General features: G+C 38.2%; 1 protein-coding gene across 1 annotated transcript; it reads left to right on the top strand.

Moving 5' to 3' along the window:
• The first annotated feature begins 223 nt into the window (after positions 1 to 223).
• Positions 224 to 12,093, top strand: LOC129060834 (transcription factor E2F5-like). Its single transcript, XM_063726640.1, has 7 exons — positions 224 to 333; positions 1,173 to 1,334; positions 4,270 to 4,316; positions 5,524 to 5,588; positions 7,215 to 7,482; positions 10,211 to 10,258; positions 11,821 to 12,093. Exons 2-7 carry the CDS (start codon positions 1,252 to 1,254, stop codon positions 11,928 to 11,930), a joined length of 621 nt encoding a protein of 206 aa, XP_063582710.1. The 5' UTR covers positions 224 to 333; positions 1,173 to 1,251; the 3' UTR covers positions 11,931 to 12,093.
• The last annotated feature ends 227 nt before the right edge of the window (positions 12,094 to 12,320 follow it).

Raw genomic sequence — 12,320 nt, 5'->3', positions numbered from 1 at the left:
ATTTCTTTTTCTGTTCCAACATCTGCTAGCTTTTAAATGGAATAATTTCTTTGGTATTTGCAGTGTTTGGGAGATGCTTTGAACATGCTCAGCTATTGTCCGCAAACAACTGACTGGGTGAAATTTGAGATTGGACTTGCTGTGGACTTAATAATCAACCCTTTTTGGCTTTAAAATATGACTTGCCCTTTATTTCACTGTTCTCATTGTCTTTCCTAAACAGGCTGCTGACACTTTGTCTGTGAGGCAAAAAAGGAGAATTTATGATATCACCAATGTCTTAGAGGGAATTGACTTGATTGAAAAAAAGTCAAAAAACAGTATCCAGTGGAAGTAAGTTACAAACCAGCACCCTCTTCTCAAACCTTTATTTTTCTTCTCAATGCTCTGTAAAATTTGAACTTCCTGGTGTTTCTCCCTCCCAAATCCTCTATTTCAGTCAGGCCCCTCAGCTTTCCCTGAACACACCTCTCTGGGCCTCTTTGTCACTCCTGTGTGGGGTGTTCCCTTGCTCTCTTGGATGTTGGGTTTTCACTCTTAAAGTTCAAATCTTACTTTCTCCCTCAAGCTATTACTCATTTGGCACACATTGCATACTGTCTTGTGTAATCTCTTCCTAACTCTTTACCCGTCCTTGAGAGCAAGAACTACTTTCATAGGAATTTTTACTTTGTAAATAGTAATTGATTGAAATGCATGTTGTCATTAATTGTGGCCTGGTTTTATGTTTGAATGTAACAACTTCTGTTCTTCTAATGTGTCCCCTTTGACCAAAGTTTTTGTCTTGTTTTGTTTTAGCCAAAATTCCACGAAAACATTAAAAAATTGTAATTTATTTTACCAGCAACTCAGTCACATCCTGAGACTGCTAGGTGTGACTGATGAGCACACTCTTTTGGTACCTAGTCACCAACCAGTCTGGCCTTCCAGATGACAAAAAAACACTGTAGGGAAGATTGAGAATTTTTGTAATTTGGTTGTTCTTGCCAATAAATTTTCTAAGCAAGAGGTATGGTGTTTAAAATTTTTAAGGATTTTAGTGCTTGATTTTAAGAGTGTAAAGACTTCTGCCTTGAATATATTACTAAATAAGTCAGTTTTATTACAGTAAAAATTAAGTGATATTAACCTAGATCTGATACTGAGGATATTAATTCTCATATGTTTTTAAGAGGTGTAGGTGCTGGCTGTAATACTAAAGAAGTCATAGATAGATTAAGATTTCTTAAAGCTGAAATTGAAGATCTAGAAATGAAGGAAAGAGAACTTGATCAGCAGAAGTTGTGGCTACAGCAAAGCATCAAAAATGTGATGGACGATTCCATTAATAATAGGTATCCTTTTAAATAAGTTATGCATATACATATAGCTTTGGAATATGTATGTGTAAATTATTTCAGTCTGAAGATCATTCACTTTGTTTTTAGACAGTTAAGTTTTATAAGTAAATATGACATTTTAATTTTATTATATTCTTATAATATATACTAATATTTTCTAAATGTTAACTTTTTAAGTTATATAGTACAGATCCATTACCATTATTCCTGTGTTGCACTGAGGTGGAAAAAGAGATTCGTCGACTTATGGTCTACCTATTGATAGAATGCAGTATGCTAGCCAGTGTGCTTAGGAAATCTGTGACTATTAGAAGCCATTGTTAAGTACATATTTATTTTTAAATAATTATGTTCAGTGTTCTGAAGTATAAAATTCAGCAGCTCTCAAAGTTTTGAAAATTTTTCATTTAAAGATGGGATATCATGTGTCCACAATCAATCCTTGATACTTTCTGCCTAATATGAACCCCAAAATAGTTCCTACTGGAGAACAGGGGTATAAGTCAGGTGTGCCTATCACCAATATATATTGGGGCAAAAAGTTATTATATATAATACATATAATATCATATATAATATACAAAATATATATATTTATATATAATATATAAAAACATTATTTTATATATATATAAAAAAACATATCCATGTGTTTCTTACCACTGTCTTCTCTTAGATATCTGTGATTCTCTTAGTTTAGGAACTTACCTGTACTGTCAAAAAAACTAACCATATTTTACCTTGTAGTACCTCATGAAATTTTGACTAATGTATACAATATAATTTACTTTTCACGTTTTCCTGTATTTGGTGAACAAGTCCATTATCTCATTTGTTATTTCCTTTCAATGGATCAGAGCCCCTTAACAGTTGGAGAACAATGGGAGTTTTCAAGCTGTGTTCTGTGGAGCTCTGAAATTCAAAAGCCATTTATCTATTTTATCTTGGACTTCGCTGCCCTGCTTTACAAGATGCTGGCCATTCCCATTGCCCCAACCATGGTTATGTGTGATATATATAAAGTTTTCTGTATCTTATGGTATTTTGACATCTCCACAAACCTTTCTGGCTGAGGAGAGACTGCCCATCCTGGGACTAGTCACTTCTTAGAAACAGCATGGGCTCATGTCCTTTGTAGGGACATGGATGAAGCTGCAAACCATCATTCTCAGCAAAGTATCACAAGGACAAAAAACCAAACACCACATGTTCTCACTCATAGGTGGGAATTGAACAATGAGAACACATGGACACAGGAAGGGGAACATCACACACTGGGCACTGTTGTGGGGTGGGGCGAGGGAAGAGGGATAGCATTAGGAGATATACCTAATGCTAAATGATGAGTTAATGGGTGCAGCACACCAACATGGCACATGTATACATATGTAACAAACCTGCACATTGTGCACGTGTACCCTAAAACTTAAAGTATAATAATAATAAAATTAAAAAAAAAAAGAAAGAAACAGCATGGGCTCAGCTAGGAGAATCCCTTTGATATATAAACTAATCAGTCCAGGTCCAGACCTCCTCTCTCCAGTCCATACACCCCAGGTGGCAATATTCCTCTGCCTTAATCATCCCAGGTCCAGGTACCAGACAACTAGGGGACTACTTGCATAGCTTAGAGCCCACCAAAATTATCCAAACTAGGCAAAATGCAGTGGCTCACACCTGTAATCCCAGCACTTTTGGAAGCCAAGTTTGGCGGATCACCTGAGATCAGGAGTTTGAGACCAGCCTGGCCAACAGGGTGAAACCCTGTCCCTACTAAAAGTACAAAAACTAGCTGGGCATGGCAACGTGCATCTGTAATCCCAGCTACCAGGGAGCATAGGAGAATTGCTTGAACCCAGGAGGCAGAAGCTGCAGTGAGCCAAGATCACACTACTGCACTTCAGCTTGGGCGACAGAGCAAACTCCGTCTCAAAACAAAACCAAACAAAATTATCCAAACTAGCTAATCATAGTGTTCTCCCTACCCTGCATTTTTTTTTTTTTTTCCCTCAGATGGAGTCACTCTGTTGCCCAGGCTGGAGTGCAGTGGCACAATCTTGGCTCACTGCAACCTTTACTCCCAGGTTTAAGCAATTCTTCTGCCTCAGCCTCCAGAGTAGCTGTGATTACAGGCGCTCACCACCATGCCCTTCTAAGTTTTGTATTTTAGTAGAGACGGGTTTCACCATTTCTAGACTAGACTTCTTTTTTTATCTGTCCATGTGTGGCAGCCCGTCTGTGCATATGGTCAGGCTGGTCTTGAACTCCTGACCTCAAGTGATCCACCTGCCTCAGCCTCCCAAAGTGCTGGGTGGCTTGAGCCACCATGCCCGGCCACCCTGCATTTCTTTTCCCAAGGAAACCCCAGTAAAAGCTCTGGGCTAATGCTTTCCCCTTGCTCCTGTCTTCTGCCTCCTGACCACCTTGTTGTCTTAACCATGTGGCCCTGAGTAGCCTGCCCTGCCTCCCGTCACTAGGACCTAAGAGTATAATACTTTGTTTTTCTGAGTCTTTCTTTTCCTCTGTGTCCTCTTGTGGCCATACCTGACCATTTAATACAAGAACAAAAAACAACAATCACAGAAAATTTCTGATGTGGAAGCTGATATGGTTGCTGTTGGCCTCCTTTTCCACATCCATTCCCTTCCCCCAGAAACCTTTGCCTCCATGAAGAATGTGCACTGCTTTCCATCTCTCTCCTAAGGGTCCTCAAATGTCACAAAAATCAGAATGGCTTCTTCTAAGAGCAAAGGATGGGAACTCCTTTAATTGTCTTTACCTTTCTAGAGTAGATTTCTTTTTTTATCTGTCCATGGGTGGCAGTCCCTCTGTGCATATGGTCATTTAGTTATTTTGACCTTCAGATGTATTACCTTAATTTAAATGCCTACGGCTTGATATAAATGTTTTTCCTTAACTCCTATGACAGTACATTTTCCTGTGTAACTCATGAAGACATCTGTAATTTCTTTAATGGTAAGTACCATTAGACTTTTCCTTGCATTCTTCCTCTCATCAACCGATTCAGTGGAGAGTGATTTAGAATTCCCTGTGCCCTTATCCTGTCATTTTCAGAAGTTGTGGACACAGTGTCTCACTCCACCATGCCATGTATTCATAGACTGCTTTTGTTTCTGTTTTCATGAGAATAGCTGCTTTTCACAGCATTCAGTTCATTAGCTCCACTGGTAGGCATCAACTGTGTGTGGAAGGGGAAGGGGACAGGGACAGAGGGCAAGCTAAATCAGGGCGGGATTAAGCAACTTTCATTGTCACACAGTCACAGAGTTAGTGACCAAACTTGAACTAGAACATGGTTCTCATCAGCACTGTTTATGAAACTATATGCAGCAAGTATATGCTGGTCTCAAATGAAACTCAAAGAAACCATGAGGAAAGAATTAGGTGAATCCATCTTACAACCAGGAAACCTATTCCTATGCAATTTGCTGCCCCTGTGTTTTCTCCTTAAGATAACAATATCATGTTAATAATTATAGTTATTAATATAACTAAAATGGGGGGACGTGTGTTCCCAAAATTACAACCCAAGTAAAATGAAATTGTGCATATTTAAATTTATGTGTATTATCCACTCATTTAAAAAGATTCTGCCAAGTACCTCATCAAGTGGAATCTGACTTTCTATGTAAGACTATGTTGGAAATACGTATGGACCTATTGTTCTATTTTACCACTGTATTTACTGAGTTTTTTAAGGAAGTTTGCTGAGACTTCTGTTAATCTGCAACTCAACAGAGATTTGTTGTAGAATTTGGCTTCAAAAATAATAAAATCATTTAAGCTCAACATTTCACTGTCTCATACCTAATCTCCGCTATCCTTAGTCCAATGAACAGTGTTATTTGAGGCTAAATGGTTTTAAGAATCTCAGACTTTACAGGAGTCTTAGTGAAAGCAAAATCAACTTGAGCTGAATTTGTTAATGAGAATCATACAACAAACCCATGTATAATACTGATATATGTATTACCTTATTTAATCCTCAAAATAAATCTATGCAGTAGGTTGTGTGTCCCCCATTTTATAAAATTGAAAACCAAAGCTCAAGGTCACCTAGTTTGGGACTGAACCAAACATTCTGATTCCAGAGCCCACATTCTTGCCACTATATTCCATGATCAACAGTATTTTATGTAACTTTATATTTATTTTTGACCAGGTGATACACTTTTGGCCATTCAGGCACCTTCTGGTACACAACTGGAGGTACCCATTCCAGAAATGGTATGTAGGATAACTTATATTTACATAAGTGGGAAAAATGAATCTACTGTCTCAAGAAGGATATTTTCTTTAGCTGAATGTGAGCTAATTGTGTAAACACTGTGAGTTAGTCAAGTTTTTATCTAAAAGTGTTGATAGCTGAATTTGTATGTCTTTAATTCCTTGGTAAAATTATAGAACTAAATGAATCATAAATGATTTTAAAGATTATTGGCTATATCCTTAGTCATTTATTGATATCATTTAGCTCAAATAAAGTCAATTTTTAAAAAGTAATCAGAATGTTTTATCAAGTGATTTTTGTTTCACACAAAAATTAAAACTATTGTATAAAATTATCTTCAGGCTATGTGAATAAGGTGTGTATGAAACAAATGAATATTGTGTTTAGACTTGGGTCCTGTCCCTAAAATATCTATCCCCAAGTAACCAAATGATTTAAAATGATTTAACATTTTGATTAAATTATTTTAAATTTGAATTTTTTAAGATAGAAGATGTCAAGAAATGACTAATGATATGGCCAATAATCTATAAAAATCAGTTAAAATGACCACATTGGGCCGGGTGCAGTGGCTCACGCCTGTAATCTCAGCACTTTGGGAGGCCAAGGCAGGTGGATCACTTGAGGTCAGGAGTTTAAGACCAGACTGACCAACATGGTGAAACCCCATCTCTACTAAAAATACAAAATTAGCCGAGCATGGTGGTGCACACCTGTAAACCCAGCTACTTGGGAGGCTGAGGCAGGAGAATTGTTTCAAGCCGGGAGGCAGTGGTTGCAGTGAGCCAAAATCGCGCCATTGCACTCCAGCCTGGGCAACAAGAGTGAACCTCTGTCTCAAAACAACAACAACAACAACACATCTACAATTGATATAAAAATTGCCACTGAGGAAAAAGTTCAATGTACATATCAACAATCAATTCCTTTAAATTAGGTCTTTTACAAAACATTGTCCAGCTTATTAAATCAAAGACATTTATTGACTATAAATGAGTTCCATGATTTTCATTTTCAGATTCAGATTTTTAAAAACAAACTAATTTGAAAGCAATAACCAAAAACGGGAGTAGAAAAAGATTACTATATTTTCTACCTCCTTCCCCCACCCCCTTATTCTAAAAGTTTAAATTTAGGCATTTGTATTACTGGAGTCTGAAGCCTCAGGATACAGATTACTTTTTTCAGCTGGAAGAATGTTATATTTATTTCTCAGTAGGAGAAATTAGTTGTCTTTGTGCTTGCAGATGGGAAAAAAAAGAATTTGATTTGTGAAGCATGTTGAACTGACCAGATATGTGGTGGCCAACCCCAGGGGATAAAGCTCCTGTATATGGGGAATACCTGGAGCATTGCTTTGCCCTGACCTATTATATAGTCACACATGGTAATATCGGACAGTTGCCAGAATCTACACCAGAGAGTTTTTGATGACTAGTGGTTCAGAGCCCTCAAAATTACATTCTACTCTATGTCTCTACTTTTGTGTTTTGACTTAATGACTTTATTGTGTTATGTGAATTTAGTAAGTCCCTAGTAGCTTTGCCTGTCTTATTTTACTGTCTTAAGTTAGCTAGAAATATTAATAATTGTATATTTGTTTATACCCAATAACTTCAAAGGGTCAGAATGGACAAAAGAAATACCAGATCAATCTAAAGATTCATTCAGGACCTATCCATGTGCTGCTTATAAATAAAGAGTCGAGTTCGTCTAAGCCCGTGGTTTTTCCTGTTCCCCCACCTGATGACCTCACACAGCCTTTCTCCCAGTCCTTGACTCCAGTGACTCCACAAAAATCCAGCATGGCAGCTCAAAATCTGCCTGAGCAACATGTCTCTGAAAGAAGCCAGGCTCTGCAGCAGACATCAGCTACAGATATATCTTCAGGTGGGTTCAGAGCCTTTCTTTTGTAAATTAGAGAGGGAGAAACATAAAAACAGGTTGGCTATCTCTTATCCAAAGTGATTATGACCAGAAATGTCCCAAGCACTTTCAAATTTTTGGAATATTTGCATATACATAATATCTTGGGGATAGGACCCAAGTCTAAACACAATATTCATTTGTTTCATACACAGCTTATTCAAATAGCCTGAAGATAATTTTATACCATAGTTTTAATTTTTGCATGAAACAAAGTATTGACTGTGGCTTGACTGCAACCTATCACAAGGTCAGGTGTGGAATTTTCCATTTGTGGCATATATAGATGTCAGCTTTTACCTGGAGTTTACTTGGTAAGGTTATTTTATCTCTCTTAGTAAGTCTAGGATAAATTAGTGAAATATGTTCCAACTATCTTTAAGTATAGACCATAGTGACTTACGCCTCTTGTTTCTCCATATTCTTTGGTATACTTTTTATTTGGGAAGCTTAGTTTTACAGAAGTGATAAATGGTCTCAACTCCAATTATGTAGGAAATCTTACTTTCCTCAGTTGTTTCATTTATGAAATTTTAAAAAGCTAAAACATTTCACACTGGGTATCAGGAGTAGAGAGCACAACTCTTAATTTGGCAGTATCTTACTGATTCCAAATAAAGGGACCATGGTAGGCAATCTCTCACTGACTACAGAATGAATGAATGGTGCCAATATAGATATCATATTGCAGATAATTTAAAACTATATTGTATATAATCCAAATTGTTTATTTTACCTCTAAGATGTGTCTCATTGCTAAAATGGGAGTTCACAGGTTAAAAGTGATGCTAACAAGATCTAACTGGACATGGAATGTTTTTTAGCTTCTTTTTGCCCACATCTATTCTTTTCCTTCCCCTATAAATATGTCTATACTATAGGCCATTAGGGTGCACAATAGAAAATGTAGTCCTGGCTGGGCGCAGTGGCTCACACCTGTAATCCCAGCAATTAGGGAAGCCAACACAGGCAGATTACCTGAGGTCAGGGGTTCAAGACCAGCCTGGCCAACCTATAGTGAAGCCCTGTCTCTACTAAAAAATACAAAAATTAGCTGGGCGTGGTGGCGCACACCTGTAGTCCCAGCTACTTGGAAAGCTGAGGCAGGAGAATTGCTTGAACCCAGGAGTTGGAGGTTGCAGTAAGCCGAGATCGTGCCACTGTACTCCAGTCTGGGCGACAGAGTAAGACTACGTCTTAGAAAAAAAAAAAGAAAGAAAGAAAATGTAGTCCTTAAAAAGCTTACAATCTAATTAGAATATAAAGCAGGCAAGCTTTACGTGGGTTTTACATGGGTAAGCTTAGACACAATTAACACATTGGCTTCAACAAAGTGTTTTTAAAAAGTGAGTATTCTGTTTTTATGGTTTCATATTTGGAAATCCTAACTAAGGAAAGTAATTTTGGGCCACATTAGAGCGGGCCTTGAATTTCAGAGTAGTTAGGATATTTATCCAATAAACCAGTGAAGATCTGTGACCAAGAAAATAGCATAATTAGCTATAATGGTGCACACAGGAGTAATATGATTAGGAAAGATGGTTTTGGCCCTGGGAAGCAGAATTCAGAGGCAATGGAAACTAGACGTTTGCAGTTATGCAATTGAGAGAACATTAGGGCTAAAACAAGGGCCAAGAGTGGTGGGGCTCATGCCTGTAATCCCAACACTTTGGGAGGCCGAGGCAGGTACACTGCTTGAGCCCAGGAATTTGAGACCAACCTGGGCAATACAGTGAGACCCTATCTCTAAAAAAAAAAAAAATTAAAAATTAGCTAGGCATTGTGACGTGTGCCTGTGGTCCCAGCTACTGGGGAGGGAGGCCAAAGTGGGAGGATTGCAAGCCTGGGAGGTCAAGGCCACAGTGAGCCATGACAGCACGTAATGTACACCAGCCTGAGTGACAGACAGAGATCCTGTCTCAAAATAAATAAATAAATAAAAAGGCTAAAACAGTGATTACAGTGAGATCGGGAAGAGAAATAATGAACAGATCTGAGAAACACTGTAGGCAAAATAACATTTGATGTGTGAGATCTGGAGATAAAGTTAACAGGAGGAATGGAAAGTGATGTTGAAGTTTTAAGGTTCAATAACTGGGAGAATTATGAAACTACTGACCAAAACTGAGTCAGTTTTGGTAGAATGATGCTGAGGTGATTTTTTGTTGTTGTTGTTTTTTGTTTTTTTTTTGACAGGGTCTCACTTTGTCAGCCAGGCTGGAATGCAGTGGCGTGATCTCAGCTCACTGCAGCCTCAACCACCTGGGCTCAAGTGATCCTTCCCACCTCAGTCTCCCAAGTAGTTGGGACCATAGGTACGTGCCACCAATGTCTGGCTAATTTTTTTTGTATTTTTTGTAAAGATGGATTTCACTATGTTGCCCAGGCTGGTCTGAACTCCTGAGCTCAAGCAATCCGTCCGCCTCACTCAGCCTCCCAAAGTGCTAGAATTATAAGCATGAGCCACCATGCCTGGCAGATAATGAGCCTTTTGGTCTTCCTCTTGAGTTTGGAAGTTTAAAAGTAATGCCAGGCATAGAGTAGGTGCTCATGAAAACAACCTGTCCACAAAGTACTAGTACTTTATATAAATGTGCACATCAGTCAAGCTGCTGCTGTGACTACTTGTGTTTAAATATAAGTATCTTTTACTGTTAACAGAAATGTAACAAAACTTTATTACTGTTTCCAGCAGGATCTATTAGTGGAGATATCATTGATGAGTTAATGTCTTCTGATGGTAAGTAGGTTAAAATTTTACTAACTCATATATCAGTAATGCTTTTGTGGAATTTATAAGTGAAACATAATTTAAAAGAAATGAACATATATTTGCCACCTGCTTTACTAGGAAGATTCATGAAAATTCTCCCTTAACACTTACAGTAAGTAATAGGCATCCTTCAGAATTTATTTCTCTTTGCTTGCATTTTGAGGGAAAGGAATCCATATGGGGATACTTCTCACCTTCATTGAAAATAAACTGTTAGCCCTTTCCACTCCTGAAGGATCTGGTCCAAGAAGAGTAAAATAACTTGTCTAAATCAGCAAGTGATCTGAACACCTGCTTTTGTAAATACCCCTACCCGGGCCAATTTCAAGCTGCCAATGTGAAGTCACTGAATTAGTATTAATATTAACCACGTTGTCATCTAACCTGAAAAATTATTAAATATCAGTTAGCTACAATATGCTAATTACTTTAATAATTTCTCTCCTTCTGTAAGTTCTTGGATCAGAGTCCTAGTTCCTAACAAATATAGTAGAAACCTACGAAGTGGTAGCAATTAAGTTAGCAATGTTATAGTAACTAGAGATGTACTAAACATATATGTAGAAGCAGAGAACATCAGCAAACTTTGTAAGTCCAATTCATTCTTCTGTTTGCAAAGTGGCAAACAGAACACTTTCATTAGTGTTCTGTTGTGTGTTTGCTTTTTTTTTAGGCAGAGTCTCCCTCTGTCATCCAGGCTGGAGTGTCATCTAGGCTGAGTGCAGTGGCACGATCTCAGCTCACTGAAACCTCCACCTCCCAGGTTCAAGTGATTCTCCTGGCTCAGTCTCCTGAGTAGCTGGTATGACAGGCGCCTGCCACCACACATGGCTACTTTTTGTATTTTTAGTAGAGACGGGGTTTCACCATGTTGGCCAGGCTGGTCTCGAACTCCTGGCCTCAGGTGATCCACCTGCCTCTGCCTCCCAAAGTGTTGGGATTACAGGCATGAGCCACTGCACCTGGCCTCATTAGAGCCTTTTAGTTATATTACCTTAGTGATAAGTTCAACCAATAAACAATTTAACTTCTAGGCCGGGCGCGGTGGCTCACGCCTGTAATCCCAGCATTTTGGGAGGCCAAGGTGGGCACATCACGAGGTCAGGAGATAGAGACCATCCTGGCTAACATGGTGAAACCCCATCTCTATTAAAAAATACAAAAAGTGAGCCAGGCATGGTGGCGGGCGCCTGTAGTCCCAGCTACTCGGGAGGCTGAGGCAGGAGAATGGCGTGAACCCGGGAGGTGGAGCTTGCAGTGAGCCGAGATCAAGCCACTGCACTCCAGCCTGGATGACACAGGGAGACTCCATGTTAAAAAAAAAAAAAAAGAAAAAAAGAAAAATTTAACTTCTATTTCTCTATCTAGTATCAATAATCAATGTATAAATTGTTACTAAATGAGAATCTTTCAAAATACACATTACACAAGTCTTTAATTTGGAATGATGTATTTGAGAGTATTTTGTTAAAGATCATTTACTGTATGTAGAAACCATCTTTAACACTGAATTTGTTTTTTGTTTGCAGTGTTTCCTCTCTTAAGGCTTTCTCCTACCCCGGCAGATGACTACAACTTTAATTTAGATGATAATGAAGGAGTTTGTGATCTGTTTGTTGTCCAGATACTAAATTATTAGATTCAATGGAAACTTGGGACTGTTATCTACCTCTAACTGTGTAACATTTTAGACTTCTTAATAACCTAAGTATTTAAAATAATGAATGTAACACCTCTTTTAGTTCACTGATTCTGAAGTGTTCTTCCCTAATACTTTCTTTACTTCACAAAACTTCAACCATAAAAACAAAGGGCTCTGATTGCTTTAGGGGATAAATGATTTAATATCCACAAACCTCCCCACTCCCAAAAGTAACTAGATTCTGGATTTCAACTTCTAATTGTGAATCCTTCTGTTTTTTCTTCTTACAAGAGGAAAGTTAAAGGACACTACAAGTCATCAAAAACAAGTTGGCCAAGGACTCATTACTTGTTTGTCTTATATTTTTACTGCCACTAAACTGCCTGT

The sequence above is a fragment of the Pongo abelii genome, chromosome 7 (genome assembly GCF_028885655.2).
Source record: "Pongo abelii isolate AG06213 chromosome 7, NHGRI_mPonAbe1-v2.0_pri, whole genome shotgun sequence".
In the NCBI taxonomy this organism is placed as follows: Eukaryota; Metazoa; Chordata; class Mammalia; order Primates; family Hominidae; genus Pongo; species Pongo abelii.
The sequence above is the reverse complement of the archived record's forward strand: the minus strand, read 5'-3'. Positions and strand labels throughout refer to the sequence as shown.